A 23,983-nucleotide genomic window follows, 5' to 3' on the forward strand; every position below is an offset into this window, starting at 1 on the left:
CTGAAGGATTCCTCAGGATTAGATGAATACTTCCAAGTAAGCTAGTATATCAAATATGCAAGCAAAATGGATGACTTGCAGCTGTGTTCTGAAGGTTCAGATCTAATAGCCTTCAGTTCCAGTCCAAGCATGCTATGACACTATCTTTGCATCAGCTCTTTAGTACACAGACAGTACTCACATTTGTGTTTGTTTTTGTTAGCCATTTTCTGCTGGCACCCTTGGCCCCTTTATCGATATCTGCATACTCGTACCTCATCTGTATCAAAAACTGCTGGTACCGAGTTTTCCCTGACCCCCACCCCGTTTTAGATTTCAGACTGTTTTTGGACCTTGCTTCCTGTCGCCTTATGTTATGACTTTGAACTGTTTATTGACCTTGCTTCCTGCATGCCGCTCTTGCACGATTAAACTTTGGCCTACTGTGATTCAGGGATTGTCTCTTCTTAACTTTCACTCTCTGTGTGCCACATTGTAGGCACATTGATGTAACGTTCTTGAAAAAACTTAGCAGCTGTTTCAATGAAGCTGTTTTAAAATGTATGATTAGAGTATAAACGCAACTGCATGGTTTTAAAAGCTTATGTAAATTTCCCCGGGAGGGGAGTTATCGCTGAATAAATGTAGACTTTTCAAGGCGAATTCTTAGCGATCAAGCAATGGGGGAAAGGGAAGCAGTTTCGTTTACTGCGGGTTGCTGTTAAAAGTCACCAAAGCGCAGCTAGCAATTAAAGTTAGAAATCTTATGCTAGCCACTTGCTTAATGAATTTGTTGAGTAGGCTGGGTGGCAAGGAGGCAGGACACTTTGGGAAGTTTATTTCTTTATGGGCTCCATCCATCAACAACAACAACAGAGTGTGAGGCAGAAGCAACTGCCTGTCCCTGCCCTCTACTCCAGCCCCCTGCAATGCAAGGAACCAACCAACTGCTTTATCGTCTCCGTTTGTTTGTTTGTGCTTTTAACGGTTTGCTGTTTTATCTTTCATTTATTTACTAGATTTGTCAGTCGCAGGGCAACCCAAAGCGACTAACTCCTGGGGAATCGAAAGCAGATTCCTCTCTTCACGTCAAGGCCGCAAAACCTCTCAGCATCCTCCATCGGACGCCACTAATCCAACTGACAGCGTGAGGGCGGGGCTTAACTCTGAGGTAAACGCGGGCAGGCTGGCGGCGCCAACGGCCGAAGCGCGCGCCTGCCCACATCCCGGCCGCGACCAATCGCATAAGCCGCCCCCCGCTCCTCCCCCCCCCCGCTGCCACGAGACCCAGCCTCTTTCTTTCTCCCGAGTACTGTAGTGAGGCGTCGGTGGGCGGGGCTGCATAGCCGCCGGGAGCCTCGTGAGTGGCCGCCTCGCCTGCCAATAGCGCGCCGTAGTCCCGCCCTGCGAGCTTGATAAAGGAAACCCTTCACTTCCTGATCCGCTTGCTGATTGGTTTATCCGGACGCGTAGGGACACTTTTAAGGGACCCCCTCAGCGCCTTCAGCGTTCCGTTCCGAGGCGAGCGAAGCGGGCCGCCGCCATTAGCGACACCGCCATGACGTTCAAGCGGGCCCGCGACCGGCTCTACAGCACCCGCTGCTGCGGCTGCTGCCATGTCCGCACCGGCACTATCATCCTGGGTACTTGGTACATGGTAAGGAAGGTCTCGCTGTTAAGGGGAAAGGGCCGCTTTTGTCCGTTCGGAGGGGTTGTGAGGCGATGTTCCGGGTGATGGGGAGCCTTTATTGCGCGTGCGCGCAATCCCCCTGTACAACGTCCCTTTTTTCCTCGGGCGCTGACGTGCTCCGTGGAGCGGCCGCGCATGCGCGTTGCCCCCCCCCGAGTGTTTTCCATAACTTTGCCAGCAAATACGTAAGACCTGGGAGAGCGGCCATCCCGGAAGGAGACTGGATTGGCCGCCTGCGGTTGGTCTTCCTTAGGCATGGCTGCCTGCGAAGGCTTAACTTCCTCGCTGCAGCATTGCAAAGACTTTAGAAAGCAACCCTGCAGCTGCGCACTTGTTGTTGTGTGTTCCCAGTTTATCCGCCAAGTAGCTCCGGGTGACGTATTGTACGTAGCTCTCCTCCTTTTTATCCTGGTGTTAGCCCTAAGAGACCGTGGCTGGCCAAAGGCCACCCCAGTGATCTTCATTGCTGAGTGAGGATTTGAACTCTGGTCTCCCAGATCCTAAGGGACGCGGGTGGCGCTGTGGGTTAAACCACAGAGCCTAGGACTTGCCGATCAGAAGGTTGGCAGTTCAAATCACCACGACGGGGTGAGCTCCCGTTGCTCAGCCCCTGATCCTGCCAACCTGACAGTTCGAAAGCACGTTAAAGTGCAAGTAGATAAATAGGTACCGCTCCGGCGGGAAGGTAAACAGTGTTTCCGTGCGCTGCTCTGGTTCGCCAGAAGTGGCTTAGTCATGCTGGCCACATGACCCGGAAGCTGTAGGCCGGCTCCCTCGGCCAGTAAAGCGAGATGAGCACCGCAACCCCAGAGTTGGTCACGACTGGACCTAATGGTCAGGGGTCCCGTTACCTTTACCTTTACCTCCCAGATCCTAATCCAAGGTGAGAGCCAGTGTGGTGTGCAATGGTTAAGAGTGTTGAACCATGACATGGGAGACCAGGATTTGAATCCCTGCTCAGCCAGGAAGCTCACTGGCTGACCTTTGGCCAGTTACCATCTCTTTCAACCGATCACAGAGTTTAGTGAGGATGAAATGGGGAGAAGGAGAACCGCATACACCACCTTGAGCTCCTCGGAAGAGAAAGGTGGTATATAAATGTATTAAATAAATAATCCGACACCCTCTCACCTGTGAAATCTTTACACTCCTGGAGGTAGTGTCAGAAAGAGACCTTCCAAGGTTTGTGTGTGAGAATTGGTTTGTGTTTCTCCTTAGGATTCTTCCCTGCTACATGCCCCTTTTGCCAATTGCAGAAAGTAGAGTGGGTTCTGAGTGCTAAACATTCGTTCTTACTCCCTTCCCTTTCCATACTGACTACTCAGTCTGTTTCTGGTCCTATAGTTTCTGCAGTGATGGACAGGAGAGGAGAAACACTAAAAAAATAGTTTATGTACTGCTTAATTACTATTTCCTCTTGAGAACTATTTTTCATAAAATTCAGTCATCTCCTTCTAGTTCTAAAATTACCACTCTTCCATAGAGAATTCTGGGAGTTGCAGTTTTTGATGACAGTGGCGAGAATTCTTAAGGTTCATAGTACACCTTCCCCTAAAATATAGATCCCATGGGCAGAATGAATTAACTACTAGTTTATTTTGTCTGTTGTTGCAGTTTCCAGACTCCAAACAACAGCTGGGTTTATGCATTATTTTCAGATGCTAGTGGATATATTATAAGAGGATGTTACTGAAAGAGTTAATAAAACCAGACAATTGGAACTTTCATGCTATGGAGAAAATGCTGACTGAGATAGCATTGTGGCTTTGAAACAGCAAATTGCAAGGTTGTAGTTGTGAGCGCAATTTTAATTGAAATAGAAATTAATTCACTGCTTCTTGTGAAACTTGCTACAAAGTTCATAATATATGTAGCATTAGTTTCCACTTCTATAAGGAAGTGGGGAAGTTTTTTGTAGGTCAAACTCTTGCGCTACACGTTAGCATGGAGGCGGTTGGGGCGTGACTTCCGTGAGTTTTCAACACCACTTTGTATCACTTGCTTGCCTTCATAAGATTTTCTATTTTTGATGTTTTCAGCTGCTGGTACTCAGGGAAGTGTTGGCATGCAGTCAGTTGTCCTTTCCATGGTGAGGGTGACCAGTCACCCTTACGATGCTGTTTGTGTTGTCTCTTCCTTTCAGCAGGAAGAGATTGCATCTTTGTACTAGGTGGGAGGGAATATTGGGTCAATAGGACACTTCCCACACAGCAATAGTTACAGAAGGCGTTTCCGGCATAGCATCTCATTAGCTAGGGTTCATAAATGTGCTTAACACTGGAGAGTCACTCTTTAAATCTTTCTATTCCTTGCCCCTCCCTTGAGCCTGGCATGGGTAGGATTTTTTAAAGAAGCAGAAAATAGTCATATTGCTGCTTTCTGAGGCTTTACAGCAGGGGCAAGCCCCTACCCCCCCCCTTATGCTGTAGTGTAGGTGCTTTCAGAACCTGCTACTTGATTATACAGTGTGTTTCTTTTGACAAGCCCCATCTTGAAGAGAGTACACCCTTGTCAAGCTCTCAGACAACAAAAAAGTGGGAAAAAATGTTAATTTGGGGACACCAGTGCAGATCAGGCTAATTCCTGGCCAATGCACCAACACTAATTAGATCTTTCAGTCAACCCCCTTAAGTTAACCCCCTTTGCAACCCCCTTAAGTGAGGAATAAAGCCATAGGCTCAGGATTGTAACTGAAATGAAAAATTTGGATTATGGATATACAGTGCTATGAAATTTTCAAACAATAAAACTTCTTAAAGGAACGTAATATAATAGAAAATAATATATATATATATATATATATATATATATATATATATATATATATATATATAAAATAAATGGCACCAAGTTGCAAATGTGTTGCACAATCAGAGTAAGTCATTTTCTCAAGCTTGGATCCCTAGCTGTTGGACTACAACTTCCATCATCCCTGATCACTGATCCTGCTAGCTAGGGATGATGGGAACTGTAGTCCAACAACAGCTGAGGACCCAAGTTTTATAAACACTGGAGTAAGTAATATTGTTAAAATAGTCTCCTCCCAACTTCCCCCAGCCCATCTAGTTGTGAAAGTTGTTAGCTCCCTAACATCTTTGCATTTTAGAATAAAGTTTATAGTTACCAATCCAAGGCAGTAGGCCAAGATAATGGGACCTTTATTTGGGTATAAAAGCACAAGAAGCAGAGATGGATAGATAATAGATAGTAGAAATAATGGGGGTGGGGAGATGATTCTGAAATCTGGTGCAGCATTTTCAAGCAGCTTGCACAGAAATGACAGTTGTACATTTCATCCATTTTGACCAACCATGGCTGCTGCATTGTAGGTTTGAAGTTTGCTGTAGTTGTTCTGGCATAGTAGGGTTCAGATTAACAAGGATTAGCTGACGTTTGGCCTTCAGGTGTTACTGGGGTACAATATTTATCTTTGGTCATGCTGGCTAGAGCTAATGCTAGTTGGAGTTCCACAACATCTGGAGCACCACAGTTCAGCCACCTCTGCTATAGGCTGTAAAAGTTAAGCCTATGCACACAAAACTATGCACTGTTGAAATCAATAGAAATTTGGGACATGAATGTTGGCATTGTCTTGAGACAGGTGGATGGCAACATAGCACTAACAAAACTGGTGTGGTAGAGTTACAGTTCTGTTGTGTGTTCTTCTGTGGAAGGAGATGTCAGCTCCTTCAGATTCTATGAACTAAAGTAAACATACGAAAATTTATGAGATGCAGTTTTTTTCAGCTTCTTGATCAGCTTAAGTTAAAACAATGGGAACTATTGGTATTTATATTGTAACCGTATGTGGCCTTATGGACTGTGTAGGATATTTAATGTGTTCTCTAGCTGATTGTCAATAGGACATTGTGAACCTACAAACTTCAAATTTAGAAATGGTGTTAAATGCCTAAGAAATGCCTTTTAAGTAAAGTGTGTATCCAAAATGTCTTCTTTCAAAAATAGCTTTTGTGTGACTTAGGTGGTTTTGGAGAAAATTCTGGGGAAAGTACTTGGGAAGTTAACACTTCAGATACTATAAGGTAAAGGTAAAGGTACCCCTGCCCGTACGGGCCAGTCTTGACAGACTCTGGGGTTGTGCGCTCATCTCACTCTATAGGCCGGGAGCCAGCGCTGTCCGCAGACACTTCCGGGTCACGTGGCCATCATGACGAAGCTGCTCTGGCGAGCCAGAGCCGCACACGGAAACGCCGTTTACCTTCCCGCTAGTAAGCGGTCCCTATTTATCTACTTGCACCTGGGGGTGCTTTCGAACTGCTAGTTTGGCAGGCGCTGGGACCGAGCAACGGGAGCGCACCCCGCCGCAGGGATTCGAACCGCCGACCATGCGATCGGCAAGTCCTAGGCGCTGAGGTTTAACCCACAGCGCCACCCGCGTCCCTTCAGATACTATAGTAAGGAAATTAAAAATACATTGACTTGAAGCTTCTGTCATAAATGCATCCTGAAATTGAAGGGGGAAGGAGAGATAATAGTACAGAGAAGGTGATAGAGCAGGAAGATGGTGAGGCTCCTTGGAGTGCTGCAGAGATTCCCCCCCCCCCCCAGAAAGTAGCTATGCCCTCAAAGCTCATACAAGCTCCTTAGCCCTTTGCTACGTGACCAATTACTATGTTGCTTGCAGATATCCTTTGAATTGCAAGGATTTTTCTCAATACTGTATGTGACAAAAGGTCATACTCCCTGTCCAGATCAGGGTGCCTGTAGGCAAATAGGCACAGCCATCCTGAAATATGCAGTTTCATGGAATGTTATTTTCCTTTAATCTGATGTTTGGCTTAAACAAAATCCTGTTTATAGCCACCAGCGACTAGCTTTGTTCTCTTTGGCAATCTTGGCAGAGCTCGCATTCCACCTCTTTTTATTCACATAATTTACATTGATTGCATTACTGTATGTAGTATTGTTTACTTTAAAACTACAGAGTGTAGTTTTAAGTTGGAATCATGATGAATAAGACAGATCAATACTCAGTTGAGGGAGGTATGTAATTATAGAGATTTTTATCCAGATATCTTTTCCACGTGTTATATAGTCACATACTTCTATAATGCATAACATTGTTAATGAGGCATATACATGGCATTGATTTTAGAATTTTAATAGTCTTGCAATTAACTAGGGATCCAATCCTATGCACATTTACTTAGAAGTTGAACATTGTATGATTTCTGTGTAGGATTGGGCCACACCTTGAGTTTTCATAACTAGCATAAGACTTTAATTGTAGTTGTGCTAACTAAATGCTTTTTAAAACTGAGGGTTGTATGTAACACTGCAGTTTTGCTCATGCAACAAGGTTCCATGTGCACAGTGGAACTGCCCTTTCCTCTCTGTCACTTGCAGTCAGGACCATTATGGGCAGATTTTGGAACAGCTGGAAGGGAAGGGGAAGTCCTACTGTTCAAGTGGAAATCCACTTGAGTAGCACTGGATGCAACCCTTGACCAGTGTTGGATCATATTTCACCAGTAAGTTGACCAGCTCCTATAAACCCTTTTTTTGTACGGTGAACCTGTGTTCCTCTGTTTTAACCTAGAAAAACACTTATTAAATTCAAGGCAAAGTGCATTTCAGTCTCTGTTCTTTGGTAAGATTATAATAGGGAAAAGTTCACTGGCTGCTTGGAACACAAATTATTACATAATGCCTGTCTATTCATGAGGCACTTTTGTTTTCTGTTTGTGTTGCGGATTATAACAAACCTCTTAAGATAAGCCAAACAAAATCCTCTTTTGCAAACTTAAAGGAAAGTGTTGTGGTTTCAATTCTCAATTCTGTTCAATTGCTGCCATTTGATTTCCACCCCTCCTTGATAGTATGCTTTCTCAGATTTGGTATATGAGCAATATTAAGCTAGAATACTTTAAAACAATCACATTGGGGGTTTGTATGTGCAGTTTAAGTTTTTAATTCATGCTCCCTGAAAATAAATAAATATATATATATATATATATATATATATATATATATATATATATCATGCCATATTCATATTTTCTTAGGTGGAAAGAGTAGCTTGTCAAACCATCCAAATCCTTTGAAATATTTTAAGTAAATGTAAAGCTTTTTACTACTGCATTGGGCTGATAGGAAGACTTGGAGCCAAATTATTACTCTTTATATTTTTCCAACTGTCCACGTTCATATTCAGCCTTTCCTAGATATATAGCTCATTTTGCAGTGAATGTAAATTCCTGTTACAAAACCCACTTGCATATACCACTTTGGTGAATAGAATACCATGAAGTTTGTATTTCTAAAATATTCATTGATGGTGATCATTAAGAGAGATGAACAGGGTATAGTATCACAATTGTCAGATACAGAATGCTGTACCTAAGCTGCTTAACTGTTGTAATAAACTGAAAAAGCTTGAGAGAGGCTTCCCAGTGTGGCTTCTATTATTTGGGAGTTGGTCTTGCTGATTTCATTTTAAACTAAATATGTTGCATTGGTGATATTTATTATAAGATGGGGAAAACATTTTTTAATACCAGTTTGGGAGACTGAAGACAGCATTAGAATTTGTTGAAACAGCCATTTAGGTGGGAAAACATGACCTTTTATGTTACAGAACGTTTTTTAGGAGGTGGAAATACTGGTCCTTAAATTGTTTAAAAATCGTTAGCAGTTTTGCAAAGTGAATATTTTAATTGACTCAATGCCTCCTGTATGTAAATATGATCTGAAGTCAACAGAGAGAGAAACTCTACATTGTGGTTGTCGGTGTAGTGCCCATGGGCACCCATTTGCTTTCAGGGGTCTTCTTTTCTGCCTGCAGGACATCCTCACCCTGTCTGAAATTAGTCTTGATACAGGCATTCTAATATCATCAATATTGCTTGGTTGCAAAATGTGATATGGTGCCCATGAGTTTCTCCAGTTTGCTGATGTGCCCAAACACCTCAGAAAGTTGGTGATGTTTTCAGTTAATCCTTAGGGAATGTGTCAGGAGGGGGCATGGAAGATGAAGAGGAGGGGGCATGGAAGATGAAGATATTTCTTGCTGAGATTAAAAACATTTGGTGTGTCTAGTGCATCTTCACATCTTAAATTCAATCCATGGCCTTGAATTTAGTGTTCCAAAGTTTGGTGTTTTTGGAGACTGTGTTAGAAACTGAGATATGAAAGCTAGGAGTTAAATGGCACCTTAAACCTAGGTGAGGGGCACAACAACGGAATGTCTGGATGTGCTTTTTTATAATAAGAATACAAAGCTGGAAATGAATGAGCTGCAGCTAAAAATATTATGTTCGTTTTTCACATAGCCTAGGCCTTCCCTTGCTCACCTCCCTAATATTTTTAAGAGAGTCTCTTCTCCAGTCTTAAGAGAGTAGCTGGAAGTGGGGAAGCAGAAAAAAGGTCCTCTTTTCCTTCCACTCTGCAGTTTTAATCTGAAATCTTAGGCTCAGTACTGTGCCCAGAGCTCAGAAACTGCTTGTGCTAATGAAATTCTGTGTCACAAAATGTGCCTAGAACAATGGGAGTTTCAAACACTTTTTGGAGAGTTGCACTGGTTCCCCCCCCCCCATAACCAGAACTATGGCCAGTGCTTCTTTTGGGCGACCAGACTTAAAATATAACATTTAAGTCGGTAACACAGTGTTTCTGTAGGAGTGTATGGACATTTCGTTTCTTTTGTACAACACAGGTGGTATCACCTGCCTTCCTTAGCTCAGGCTTTTATACCTACAGCTTGTTATCTTAATGTTTATAAAAGTTCTCAGGAGTTAGAAAGGTCTCATCACAGCATCAATATATATTAATAGCTCAGTTACGTGTAACAAGAGTCGCTTGTGTTTCATTAAGTGTTATTACTCATACAAGTTGTTCCTTTTAGCAACCTTAGCAACCTTGCCACTTGTCTCTGCAAGGCTGATTTGCATGACAACTTGATCTGTGGGATTGTCACACAGTTTCTCCTCAAGTTTCCTTCTGGCAGTGGTTTGCTCTCCAGATTTCTCTGCTTTCACTTTGTGTTGTGTGTCAGTAGCCATTTGGATAGGCAAAATAATGGAGAGTTGAATGTTCCCCTTGCCACTTGTCATTTATTCTCAAGATCTTGTGGAGGTCATGTAACATAATTTGTAGTTTCTTGGGAGAACGTAAGCGTCTAGTCCAGTATTTTGTTATTACAGTACCTAACATGATGCTTACAGAAAGCCTGCAAGCAGGACCAGAGTGCAACACAGTGTAAGAAACTCAGATATATAAGTTAGACATTAAATGGCTCCTTAAACCAGAGTTGCAGTCACCAAAATGGAATGTCTAGTTGCCATTTTTGGGCAAGACTGCTTGAAAGTCTCATTTTTCAGATGATGGACTGACTGTGATTGATTCTCAGTTAAACATCTGGCCAGTTCAGATGAAAACCTTGAGCTAGGTTAAGAACATTGAGAACCTAAAGAAGAAAAGTCCCTTGATCCCAAGGACAGTCCACATGTATATTGGCCTCTTTCGACCTCTTCTTCTTAATGGTGACTACTCCTGCTCAGGCTGCACAGAAAAAGCATTTTGGTTCCAGAAATTCATTCCAGTTGTACAGATAAAATATAACGGATAGAATTCTACATGATGGTGCATTTAGTGTGTGAAAGCAGTCTAGATCCAGTGATCCCCAGGCATGTACCTCATGATGGTAGAGATGTCATGCGCCCTTGCACCCAGGCATCTCCACTTGGTCGCAAGTAATCAATAGCCAGGTGCAAAATGTGCCTGGAGCCTGACTAATTTCAAACACTGACAACATACTCCCCTCTTGTGATTCCCAGCAACTGGCGTGCAGAGGTATACTGCCTCTTGACAGTGGTGGGTAGTATATAGCCATCATGGCAAATAGCCATTGGAAGGTAATCTTATCCTCTGTGAAACTTAAAACTCTCTCTTCATCGATAACTAGAAAGCATGGGCTCTGCTGTGCTTGACAGCAGAACATATTCTGGAACAGCAGCTTCTGAATCTCTTCTGTCCTTTCTACTTTTACATTCCTTTCCTTTAAAAGCCTCGTTAAGTCCCTTAGAGACCTCAAGGACTGGCACAGCCCCATAGAAATGATGCCAAGAGCAAAAGAAGGGGATGGGTCACATTTGTTGACGTGATGAAAGAAGCATAGAATTGTAGAGTTGGAAGGGGTCCGAAGGGTCATCTAGTCCAACTCCCTGCAGTGCAGGAGGAACAAGTGGAAGTAGGAAGACCATAATTTCTTTTCTTTTTTAGTCTGAGGCTTCCATGCTCTAAATGGATAAATTAAGCCCCCTCCCCTCTTTAACTATCTCAAGCTTGCTCATCCTATTCCAATCAGTCGCAGTCTTGACATGCAAAGCTGAAAATGTGGAGCTTCTTAAATGCTTATGTTGTAGAAAACAGGAAAAAAAATAGATACAAGTTAAGGAGTGGAAACCAGAGTAAATACTGAGGTGAGGTGAGGGCCAACAGTGGCCTCTGCCCAATTGAATGCAGCCCTTTGCTTGATTTCTTGTGGGTGGCATGGAGCAGGAAGTGGAACAAAAAGATAAAAGCGGGTCCGCTACTCACCACTGGCTGTTCTAGTTCTGAATGGCAAATTAGAGCTGTTTTGATGTCTTCAATATGGTTGAAAGAAATTTATCTAATGCAAGCAGGCGGTCTGCTGTTTTTTAACTTTTGTATCTTCTGTCCCCCAGCTTATCAGGCCTGCCAGATTTTAGACAGGGAAAAGAGTCACTGAAAGAAACCTCAACAGATGACAAGTGGAAACTTCAGACACAAATGTGCTTATCAGGGAGCGTTGCTTGTTGAACTTTTTGGGGTTTTGAGTATATATACTGAGAAAGCTTTGCTATATAAGTGGTTTGTAGTACAGTATTTTGCTTTCCCCCGTTCTCATGTAGTAACTTTTGTTTTTTGTTTTTTTGCAGGTAGTGAATCTGTTGATGGGCATTTTGCTGACTGTTGAAGTTACTCACCCTAATACTGTGCCAACAGTGGATATCCAATCTGAAATCATTGGTAGCTACTATCCCTCTGAGAGGGTGGCTGGTAGGTATATATATTTTCTGGAGAGCAATGATTTTTGATATAGTGTGTTGTGTGTTTTTCAGAGTACATAAGTCCATATCAAAATGTGTTTTAAAATTCATTTGTGAGGTATGTTAATCAGGGATCAAACACTTCACTTAGCTTGCCAAGCCATAATTTGTGGCTTTCAGTAATTTCTCCTCTCCTGCATATGCCAGAGAACATGGGGAAACATGTCCATGTTTCTCTTTGGTGAGAAGATGATTGATTAGAAGATCCCTCACCATTCTGCAAGTCCTATTTAGAGGAGGTCTGTTCACACTGACCTCTCAACTTAGAATAGAAAGATGTTCATGGAAGATCTGTATAGAAAACAACACACTCCATCAGTTGGAGGCAGAAGAAACTTAACTAATGCCTTTTTCAGCTAAGAATTAGGCTTGTGACTAAGTGTTGCCTAGCATACTGTTTTCCAACTTTCTTCAGACAAATAAAACATGGCAAAGTATCTTCTATCTCAAGTGATAGTAAACAGTATCTTATTCTATTTGTGTAGAGTCAAGCTGACTTGGTCAAAAAATTGATAAGCAGGAACTGCAGACTGAAACTCAGTTGGCCTTCAACTGGTGGGTCCGGACCCGCTAGTGGACCATGGCCTGATCCATGGTGGGTCACAACAAGAGCACTGTCGCTACGCAAATATATTATAAAAGATTAAGAAATGGGTCTCCAAATGCATGTTTGGGTCAGGTGGGCCATGGGTCTGAAAAGGTTGAAGACAGCTGCTCTAAAATCCCTAGCGGAAGTCAAGGTGCTCCCTCCCCGTGACATTGAGATGCTCAGCAGAAGAGTAGTATTGCAAAGCTGTCTAACAATGCTGAAACCATAGAGAACATAAAAAGAAAATGAAGTATTCTTAAGGAATATGCATTGTTAAACTAGCTTCTCCCCTTGCAACCAGCTTTCCTAAGATAAAATAATTCATTGTGGTGAAAAATTCGTGTGTTAAAATTTGTCAAAGATGTAGAGTGTTCTGGTAGCTTAGAGGTGGGCTGCATTATGCCTCTATATTAACTTTTATGCCTACATACTGCTAGATTGTCAGTGTGCTGCAGTATCGCCTTTGTGATAGAAATTCTTCATCATATATTTAAAATAGTGGTTCAAAACGCAGTTACTAGAGAGGCCTACAATACTTTTGATCACATTTCCAATTTTTTTTTCTTCCTTCTGCTACATTCTGATGCACTCTGCTGTTAACCAGTGCACAGTGCTTTTGCCATTTGTGTTAGTTTTCAGTCCATTTTGCGAGGTACTTAATTGGATGTTCAGCAAATATAAATCCTTGATGTACTTTTATTGTTAAAAATGACTCTTGGTGTTTTTCTCCCACCAGAAAATGCATGTGTTCTCTTTGCTATCTCGCTCCTCATGTTCACAATTAGTGCTATGATGGTGTATGGAGCAATTGCTGTAAGTATATATGAATGGTTTTCAGCACTAAACTTTCCTCGATTTCGATTCACTTCAGAATTAATGAATTCTTCCTGTTTTGCACTTTTAGCATCGAGTTGGCTGGCTGATTCCATTCTTCTGTTACCAGCTCTTTGACTTTGTTCTCAGCTGTCTGGTAGCTATAAGTTCTTTGACATACTTACCAAGAATAAAGGACTACTTGGATCAGCTGGTAAGTGTCTAAATCTAAATGTTGTATTCTGATATGGAGACAAATTTTATTATTTTCCTGATGAAGGGGATGCTTTATCAGATTTTGATATGCAGATAAAGGCCGAGTTCGCATGGTGAGAATGAGCTGTCCCTCCTTCTCCCCCTTGGCCACAATGAGCAGTTTGGGAGCTTTCATGTCTTATTTATAATTACTCCAGCTTGTAGTATAAAGTTTAACACTGTGTTTGAAACAAGCTGGCTTTAGATCATGGGTTATGAAGCTGGCTTGTTTGCAATTTAGACTTGAGACAATATGCTAAACTGGTTAATAAACATTGGAAGCAAAAACTTCCAAACTCATGGCTGCGTCAGAGGAGCAGAGGGAAATGAGTGAGTGGCTTGCTGTGGCTCATTCTTACAGTGACTTCCATACATGCCCAGTATGTTTGTATCCTGACTTCTGTATTTCTAAAGAAAATTTCTACATCTGTTTGTTTAACAGCAGGTGTTCTCTCTTATATCATATTGGTTAAAATATATTTACTAGCTGTATTTTTAGTGGATGAAAATTACAGCTTGGTTGAATGTCATTATAACTTACTCATTTTTAAAAGAACGAGGTCTGACATCCTTGTTCTGGTTATGACTGGTGTATTCCTCCCTTCTGAAACTTTTGAGGAAAATCTTTGTGTGTTGGCCTTGGATTCCATGCTAATGAAACACATTGACTTCCTCCTTGCTTCCTAGAATGGATCTGTGTCATATTTAAATACGTCAGGAGACTTGTATGGGCCTGCCTTCTATGGTTCCAAAGCAGAGGTGTATCTGTCACAAGCTAAATGGATACTCTATGAAACTGTTTTCATTTCATCTAATTTTCTTTACAAATAAAGTAGAGCTTAGGAAACATAGTTTAAGTACAAAAGATAGCTTTTGAAGTTGTTGAATAACGTTATCCTGGTCTATATTTAAAACATTTCTATTTCCTTCACTAGCCAGAGTTTCCATACAAAGATGACCTCCTTTCCCTCGATTCAAGCTGTCTTCTGTTCACTGTTCTGGTGTTTTTTGCCTTGGTGATCATCTTGAAGGTCAGTTTTTGGATACTATACATTGCATCTTTTAGGGAACACTAGAGTTGTTGCTGAATTTTCTCTCTAGCCTTCTTCAAGTCTTTAACTTATGGCTAAGTAAACATGGTTTATAGCAAGTAGAGATCAGTGTGCTAATTCCCTTGTTAGCTAAAAGACAATTTTTTGAAGTACTTGAGGTTCCCTGTGTTTTAGACACATATTTTTTTCTGAACTATACATTGCAAGTACATGGCATCCATACAGTATAAAACTATGTGCTTAGATTGGAGATAATCGATTTTCATGCCTGGTTTTATGTGATAGTCATACGGCACGCAGCTATAGTTTGCCTAAATGCCCTGGTGGACTAAGTTCAGGAACCTGGAAGACATAATTAAGTATACAGGCTAAAGATTTCCCACCCACTTCTAACAATTAGAAGGCAGCCTCTTTGCAGCACCAGGTTACCTAGTTAATACTGCTTTCCTCTTTGTTCCATCATCCAGGAAAGGGTCCACACTTTCTAGACAGTGGAATGCATCAGGGGTTACTGGCCTGTCTTTTTAATTTTTTGCCTACAAATTAGCTTGGGGACAGGTGTGGAGGTCTGTTGCATGAAGCTTTTCCGCTCAGAGAGGCATGAGATAATGGATGCACTCAACACCATCCCTTTACTACTTCAGTTTGGTAATTTCAGCTCCTTTCATAGCAGTTTCAGAATCTAGTCTAAAAGTTTTCTGTTTGGTGCACTGGACCTGTCTTTTTAAGCATAAAGAGTACACAATCACAGTTAGGAACTGTTGAAACAATTAAATTCCATCTCCCCTGCAATTCTGAAGTTTACATTCCTCTGTGCTTTGTTTTGTTCTCCATATACATTATGCTGATGTTGGCATGCTATCCAGCTAAAATGAAGGTATTTTAATTTGATGCAATAGAAGTGCTGGCTCAGTGACAACAAGGTGTTTGTGCTGTAGTTTTAGCTGTAGCAGCCTTCAGTTCCTTAGAAAATGATAGCACTTACTTTGTGCTGGAATAAACAACTAAATAAGCTTACATAGCATGTCTGCTAAATGGTATGTATGTATGTATGTGTGTATGTATGTATGGTCTTCCTAGAAATGTAATTCACAAATCTGCTATTTATTATTTTAAATTTTTATTTGTCCTCTTGCAGGCCTACCTAATTAACTGTGTGTGGAATTGCTATAAATACATTTGCAACAGAAACTTGCCTGAGATCGCAGTGTACCCTGCATTTGAAGCACCTCCACAGGTAAAATCTTGACAAGACCAAAATAAGCTGCCAGTTATAATTTTGAGTGACAGGGCTGATGACATTATATGTCTTTGAACCAGGGGGTCAGCAAACTTTTTCAGCAGGGGATCGGTCCACTGTCCCTCAGACCTTGTGGGGGGGGGGGGCTGGACTATATTTTGAAAAAAAAAAAGAATGAATTCCTTTGCCCCACAAATAACCCAGGGATGCATTTGAAATAAAAGCACACATTCTACTCATGTAAAAACACCAGGCAGGCCCCACAAATAACCCAGAAATGCATTTTAAATAAAAGGACACATTCTACTCATGTAAAAACAAGCTGATTCCCAGACCATCCATGGGCCGGATTGAGAAGGCGATTGGGCTGGATCCGGCCCCCGGGCCTTAGTTTGTCTACCCATGCTTTGAACCAACTTCATTTTTTACAAGTGCCAAATTAGCATTCTTCCGTCAAGCATTAGTGTCTGGATGCAAAATGCAACAACATGAAAAATCTGATAGCTACAAGCTTTGGTATCAAACTGACAGCAGTGTATTAAGGCAAATGTTATATAATGGCCTAGTTTGCATAATCGGGTTAGCCAAGCCTGGGACTATGCAAACATACAAGCTCCCAGAAAGGAGATTGCAACTGCTGTACTCTTCCCTGGACCTTTTCGCTACAACACCATGCTGAGTTGAGCTAAGGCTTGACTTAGTGTGTTATTCAACGATGGGTTTCTGGTTAAGCTTTCTCCAGGCAAGCTGTGAGTTTCAACCAAGTGGTGGTCTTGGTTACAGCTTGTGGTTAGTGTGGAGAGAACTTTACCCATGAGCTTGAAGAGAGTATTTCAATGAGGAGCATAGCAGCTGCAAGTTCCTATCCAGGAGCCCACATGGTCAGAGTTTTGCTATGCCATGATTTGGGCTAGCATGATGCACAAACAGCCACTGCAAACTTTTTAAGGCAAGGCCACAACTACTCTTAACATTGAGAAACAGTGAAGCAAATGAAAAACGTTTGGCAACTCCAGATCAATGAATTTTTCTGGAATCTTAAGAAGTTTCAAAATTCCACTCATCATTTATGGCCTGAATACATCTGACAAATGATTAAATTAGTAGCTGTTTCAAATTGTATCTATTACTAAAGCAGTACAATTCTTGCAATAGCTGTAATGGGTTTCCCTGTGTAAGCATCTGCTGTAATGTATGTTATAACAGAACAACAAATGCTTACATGAAGTGAAATAGGGAAAACTTTTATTTTAGTATTTATCTTTGTGAGTGTGTGATTCTAAAGGAAAGTGAACTTTTCAGGAGGGATGCCTCCGAAATCACATTTTTCTCTTAACTATTATTTATGCTGTCACTCTTGAGGTGGAGTAGTCACCCCCAAGCAACATACTTTCTTTGATTTCTGTGATAAAGTAGTAGCACAGAATGTGAGCAGTTTTCATTTTATGCTAATTTGCAATCTTTCGACATTGGGCGAAGGAGTTCTTTGCAAGTCCACTCGTAACACCAGCCAGGTACTTGCATGACCAGGAGACACAAAGTGATAGCTTCAACTAAAATGTTTATGTTAAGCATAAAGATATTCTGAATCTGTGGATTTATTGTCGAACTGTTAACTGCAGGTATCTTGACACACTGTTCAGCAATAAGCCACTTTGTTCTGTGGCCTGTCTTTCGAAGACAGAGGTCCTCTGGCTGGGTCGGGATGGTATGGGGATGAGGAACCAACTCCCTTCTCTTGCGGGGGCCCAATTAGTGCTATTGCCTTCCGTTAAGAGTTTGGGTGTAATCCATGACGCCTCCCTTTCCATGGAGGCGCAGGTTACAGCAACAGCCAAGGCGACATTTTTCCACCTTCGCTGCATCAAGCAGTTGGTCCCTTACCTTTCCTGCCCCGACCTGGCCACAGTGATCCATGCGACGGTCACCTCCAGGCTTGACTACTGTAATTCGCTCTATGCGGAGCTGCCCGTGAAGCTGTCCCAGAAACTCCAGTGGGTGCAGAATGCTGCAGCGAGGCTCCTCACGGGGTCTCTGCCATGGGAGCATATTCACCCAGTGCTTTTCTAGCTGCACTGGCTCCCGGTGGAGTACAGGGTCAGATTTAAGGTGCTGGTTTTGACCTTTAAAGCCCTTCACTGCCTAGGACCCTTGTACCTACAGGGCCGCCTCTCCCGGTATGTCCCACGGAGGACCTTAAGGTCCATAAATAGCAACACCCTAGAGGTCCCTGGCCCTAAGGAAGTTAGATTAGCCTCAACCAGAGCCAGGGCTTTTTCAACACTGGCTCTGGCCTGGTGGAACGCTCTGTCTCATGAGACCAGGGCCCTGCACGATCTGATTTCTTTCTGCAGGGCCTGTAAGACAGAGTTGTTCCGCCTGGCCTTTGGCTTGGAGTCAATTTGATTCCCTCCCCCTCTTTCTTTTTTCCTTTCTCCTCCTCTGATGAGGCTGCATTTTAATGTTATAATGTTGTATTTTAATCTTGTTTTTAAGTTGTATTCATTCAACTTGTTTTTATTATTGCTTGTTAGCCTCCTTGAGCCTGGCCTTGGCTGGGGATGGCGGTATAAATAAAATATTATTATTATTATTATTTATTAAAAACACATAGCAGTGAAACTTTCTCAAGAATATCTAAAATTGATTTCTCAACTTCCTCATATATATGTATATTTAAAATCTGTGTTTCCCTTCTATAGTATGTCCTGCCAACCTATGAAATGGCAGTAAAGATGCCAGAGAAGGAACCTCCACCTCCTTACATACCTGCCTGAAGAAAACTGAAAACTTGTGGTTGAACACCCGTACCAGCTTCACTTTTTTATATTGCCAGACTGCTTTAATATTCAGGGCTTTAGGTGCAAAGCTACATGGTTGAGAGGCATTTGATATAACCTTACTAAAATCCATATGAAAATCATCCCCTTGCCAGTAGTTTTTAATTTCATTGATCATCTCAATCATTTTACAGTTATGCCTTAGGGTTTAATTCTGCAAGTACCTCTATATTTGTATATAACTTCATTCATATGCATTTACGTTTTCATTTAATTTGATAAATAAGGATTAGTATTGGACGTAGGTGTTCACATGATCAGGCATTTTACAAATATGGATTAGTTCTGAAGGACAATCTGATCAGTTGGCAAGATAACAGCTTGTGTTTTTCTTCATTTATATTGTAGTGGGAAGTTCAGATGTGGTATACGATATATACATATATATATATATATACATACACATGCATATGTATATATATATTTACTTGCACTTTCTCTTACTTTTCTTTATTGTTATTCAATGCCTTGAAACAGTATGTTCAGGAAGCCTAAAGCTGGCACTAATTTGAAGTTTTTCCTATATGCTATGAATGCAGCAAAAGTGCAGCAAGAAATTACATTTGTGTCAGTTGCATGCTTCCAATCTGTGTGCATTTCCATCTTTGTTTATAAATGATGTTTAATAAAATCTTGTTAAAAAAATAATCCAGTGGTATATTTCATTTGTTGTGTTCATTAAAATAATTCTTGATTTTTTTTGTCTGCTAAAATAAAACTCATACTTTGAAATCAGTCCTGTAGCTTCAAGCAAAAACAAATTACCAGAGAATATACATTCATTTTTCATTGTGGTGGTATAAGAAATTGCTTTCATATCTCTTTTCTTTTGTGCCAGTGCTAAGTCTATTTCATCATTGGAGCCAGAGACAAATGTTATTAGCTGTGGGTTGACATAGGAGACTGAGAGTTCAGTAGTATCTCATGTTCTGTTTATCTGAAGGCATAGCTTGGATTCTCTATCTCACTGTGTGTGTGTGTGTGTGTGTGTGTGTGTGTGTGTGTTTGAGATACAGAGAGAGAAAGAGAAAGTAAAAAATAAAGCTACCAATGCAGTTTTAAATACAGTGGTACCTCGGGTTAAGTACTTAATTCGTTCTGGAGGTCCATTCTTAACCTGAAACTGTTCTTAATCTGAAGCACCACTTTTGCTAAAGGGGCCTCCCGCTGCCACTGCGTTGCCGTAGCATGATTTCTGTTCTCATCCTGAAGCAAAGTTCTTAACCCGAGGTAATATTTCTGGGTTAGCGGAGTCTGTAACCTGCAGTGTATGTAAAGCAAGGTGCCACTGTACTGTATTGCCCCGAATATAAGCCGCATCTTTAAAATTCAAGGGGGGGGGGAGACAATACCTGAATATAAGCTGCTCCCTTAAAATTCCACAGGCACTCACACCCATTCCGTTTTACAGTATGTCTGTTTCAGCAGCGATATTGTGAAGGCCAATTTTTGTAAGGTCACGAATTGTAAGCCGCACTTTCACAGTTGGAATTTTGGGGGAAAGCGTGGCTTATATTCAGCCCAATATGGCAATATGTTTGGCTGTGGGGTGATGGCAGATGTAATATTTTGCAGAATATGCTTTAACTATGTATTAAAAACATGGACTGTTAATTTTAGCAATACTTGCTTTACACACTTTGAAGTCAAGGCATTGGGTTTCCCATTTTCTGTCTGTGCATGTGCTTCCTATGTCTCTCGAGTCACATTAAAATTGCATATGAGCTTTGGCTGGGATTGTGAGGTGGGCACCATTCTTCAAGAGGGGGTTGGGTTATAAAGACCGTCTCCTGCTTGGGTTGAATTGTTAAAAGGCAGTCAGATCTCAGGGTGTTCTTCCTGGTAGATCTTTGGCTCCTCAGTGATCTCCCCCCCCCCCCAGTCTTCCTAAACAAATCTCAACTTTGGCCCATTGGGTAGATCATCTCCAGTTTTTTTATACTGTGAGTAGACAGTATACTGTGACAGTCTGTTGGGAGTTGGTCATCCCTGCTCTAGATGTTAGGGCATGCTTGGGGAAGCACCTTCAATAGACTTGTCCACCCTTGGAGAGAGTGGGAACATGGGTAAAGACTACCTCTGAGCCTACTCCAGAGATTTTCCCCGCCTACCACCAACTGTCCTTTGGGAGAGGATCCCAGGAGAGAGCTGGGTGGCTGACAAAAGTCCATCTCAAAGCCTGGTCTGGATGGAAGGAGAGATAAGCCCCCTCTTCGCTGTTATGGTCCCAATCCAATATCCCTTAGCTGCTTTGAAGAAGACCTTGGGAGGAATTCAGTGTTGCACTAAGGTGATCATTTGCAGTGTTCCCCATACACCTTTTAAAAACAGGTGTAAGGAGGGGTTCAGTTGGTTTTCAGATCTCAGAACTGCTAGTAAACATATTGACTCCCAGGCTGATGCCTCAATCTTCAGGGTAGATATTGTACTGTGCTGTATGTTTCAATTTTTCTGGCTTTAATTAAAAGGCTATCCAGAACAGACCCATTAAAATTAATGGACATGACTGACTTAGGCCCATTGATTTTAGTTTGTCTACTCTGGTTAATACGTAGTTGGCTGCAACCCTCTGATATGATGGCATAGCCCTTTGATGCGGTCATGATGGGCTCACCTCTTGAATACTTTTCTGTTCTTATGTACATATCTGTGCTTGCGAGAAGTCTGGTTTTATTTTTAGGAAGCAGGAGGATTTCAGCTCCATTTGTATCACTGACGTGGATCCTCAGGACTTCTGAATGTGGACTGTTGGTCATCTTGGGAGTTTATACGAGGGTGGTCCATGTAAACAAGCCAAGACTTGCTCCTTGGCTCTCTGTCGCTGTGCCGAGAACAACATGTGCAACTTCATTGCCATTATCTAAACATTGATTTGCTTGAATGTGACTTACCTATATTGAGCATGCAGCAGGCATGTTGAGTTCAGAGAAGGTATGGGAACTTTGCTAAAAGGGCCGTCGGGCAGAAGGATGCAGAAAGTCCCGAGTTCAAGCCCTGACATCTCCAGAGCCTTGCCTGAAACCTTGGAGAGCTGCTTTAAACATTGCTTGAGAGAGATTGCTGAGCTAGATGAACTAGTGTTCTGACACAATTCAAGCCAGCTCCCTATGTTCTTCCAAAATGGTGATACTATTTTACTTTCCAATTAGCTGATCACTTTATATCTCTCAAGTTAGTTTGAGATGCATGTATGAGTTTTCCCAAAGATATTTGAACAGGGGGTGGTAGGGAGATAAATTCACTTTCCTGGTTGTAACCTATGAATTTAAATTGGATGCTAGTGCCTATGAATTAAATACATTTTTTTCTACCCTGCCCTGCATTTTTCTTGGTTACTGGCTTCCCTTTGTGCCCTGTTTTCATTGCAGCTGATCCCCTTGCTAAGTTGAAATTGGCCACCCCAAATCCTGACAGCTGAAGCACTTGATTGATGAAGCGAAGTACCTGGCTTTGATTTTCCCCTTCTGATGAGTCTTTAACACTGTGATTACTGAGAAGGTTACTGAGGGAACGTGGGTGACTCAACGGAAGAAACTCAAGGGTGGAGTGAACTGACTGTGCTTTCTCCTTGCCCGCCACACACTTGCTCTCTGGCCAGGAACTTAAAAAATAAAATAAAACCTGTCTCAAGGAAAAGCACACAGACAGTATCAGGGAGGTAGAGGAGCTGGTGTTCAAACCAAAGCAGCTGAAATGCTCTGGCTACTCAAGACGCCTGGCGCTTGCCTTTTCCTGCTACTGCCTGCAGTTTTAGGGGCCTGGTACAGGTTTCCTAAGCGCTCAGTTCGGGTAGGTTTGCGCTCCATTCCACTGCAAGGCATGACATTTGGCGGAAAAGCTGCAGCAAGGGCTGATGAACCCTACTCCGGAGATATCGAGGGTTCTTCAACGGTCTCCTCTACAGGTAATTTAACTTCTGTGCTATGGGGAGAGGGTCTGGAGAATTGCTAAAGGTCAGGCATATTTTCTAGGTGTTGGCTATATGCTCCATGTCTTGCATTCCCAAATATTCAGTAAATAATAATAATAATAATAATAATAATAATAATAATAATAATAGGAGCTGGACCTCAGTGTCCGGGCTGAACGATGGGGGTGGAGATGCTCCTTCAGGTATACTGGGCTGAGACCGTTTAGGGCTTTAAAGGTCAGCACCAACCCTGAATTGTGCTTGGAAATGTACTGGGAGAAAATGTAGGTCTTTCAGGACTGGTGTTATGTGGTCCCGGCGGCCGCTCCCAGTCACCAGTCTAGCTGCCGCATTCTGGATTAATTGTAGTTTCTGGGTCAAAGATAGCCCTACATAGAGCACATTGCAGTAGTCCAAGCAGGAGATAACCAGAAAATGCACCACTCTAGTGAGACAGTCTGCAGGCAGGTAGGGTCTCAGCCTATGTACCAGATGGAGCTGGTAGACAGCTGCCCTGGACACAGAATTGACCTGTGCCTCCATGGACAGCCGTGAGTCCAAAATGACTCCCAGGCTGCGCACCTGGTCCTTCAGGGGCACAGTTACCCCACTCAGGACCAACACAATCTCCTTTTTTTCTGGCAGGTCTGCAGGTGGGACACAAATTGTTTTGGTGTATCTTTTTTTATTGACAAGAGATGTGATGATGACAGGCATTCTATCATAAACACTCAACAACCATATTGGATTGATGAGAATTCCTGATGATATATTGGGATACTTTGAGGCCAGACTTTCTCAACGCTGTAGCCGAGATGTTGTGGACTACAGCTCTCACAAGCCCATAGCCAGCATGACAAATGATCAGGGATGATGGAAGTTGTTGCCCAAAGCACCTGGAGGACACCAGGGTGCTTTAGAGAAAAGCCAAGTAGTAATATAAATATATATTATAAATACACATGGAAATATAGGTTGTTAGAACTTTTAATTATGCCCTTGTGAGTTCCAAAACTTCCCTCTTCCCCTAGCATAGAAGAAGACCCCACATTCGTTGAGTTAAAAATTGGTTGACTTACGAACCCTTCCAAGGTCTGGTCCATGTGCTATTCCGTACATCCCTTGGAAAAGTTGCACAGGCAGTATAACTTGGCTTAGTTGCAAAGTGGTGAAAGTTCCCAAATCATTAGTATATAGGAACTCAAGAGAGGCTTGTTAGAGCCATGCGGCTAAGCTGCAGCACTCAAAAATAAGGCAGGCAGGGTGGGGGTGGAGAGAGGATAGGGAATTTGAAGAAGCTGTAAAAGTTGCACAAATGTTAAATATTCTCCCTGACTTGCTACCATGGTTGAATCTCCAGACAGGGGCTTAAACTGCAAAGAAGTTGTTGAAGTATCATTGGCAACATGTTTGTGTGTGTGTCCTGCTTTCAGATTTTCTCCAGAACTGGTAACTTCATATTAAATGGGGGTGGCAGGACATCGCGAAAAACTTGCATGTGTGAGGAGTTCCAATCCCACAATA

At 42.1% G+C, this 23,983-nt stretch overlaps 1 protein-coding gene across 1 annotated transcript; it reads left to right on the plus strand.

Annotated features, from left to right (window-relative positions):
- The first annotated feature begins 1,329 nt into the window (after positions 1 to 1,329).
- On the plus strand, positions 1,330 to 19,197 carry LAPTM4A (lysosomal protein transmembrane 4 alpha). The gene is made up of 7 exons (XM_053380903.1): positions 1,330 to 1,636; positions 11,590 to 11,710; positions 13,086 to 13,162; positions 13,254 to 13,376; positions 14,353 to 14,448; positions 15,608 to 15,706; positions 18,412 to 19,197. The coding sequence occupies exons 1-7, from the start codon at positions 1,538 to 1,540 to the stop codon at positions 18,484 to 18,486; spliced, it is 690 nt and encodes a 229-aa protein (XP_053236878.1). The 5' UTR covers positions 1,330 to 1,537; the 3' UTR covers positions 18,487 to 19,197.
- Positions 19,198 to 23,983: the final 4,786 nt, after the last annotated feature.

Source organism: Podarcis raffonei, chromosome 3, assembly GCF_027172205.1.
Source record: "Podarcis raffonei isolate rPodRaf1 chromosome 3, rPodRaf1.pri, whole genome shotgun sequence".
Classification (NCBI taxonomy): domain Eukaryota; kingdom Metazoa; phylum Chordata; class Lepidosauria; order Squamata; family Lacertidae; genus Podarcis; species Podarcis raffonei.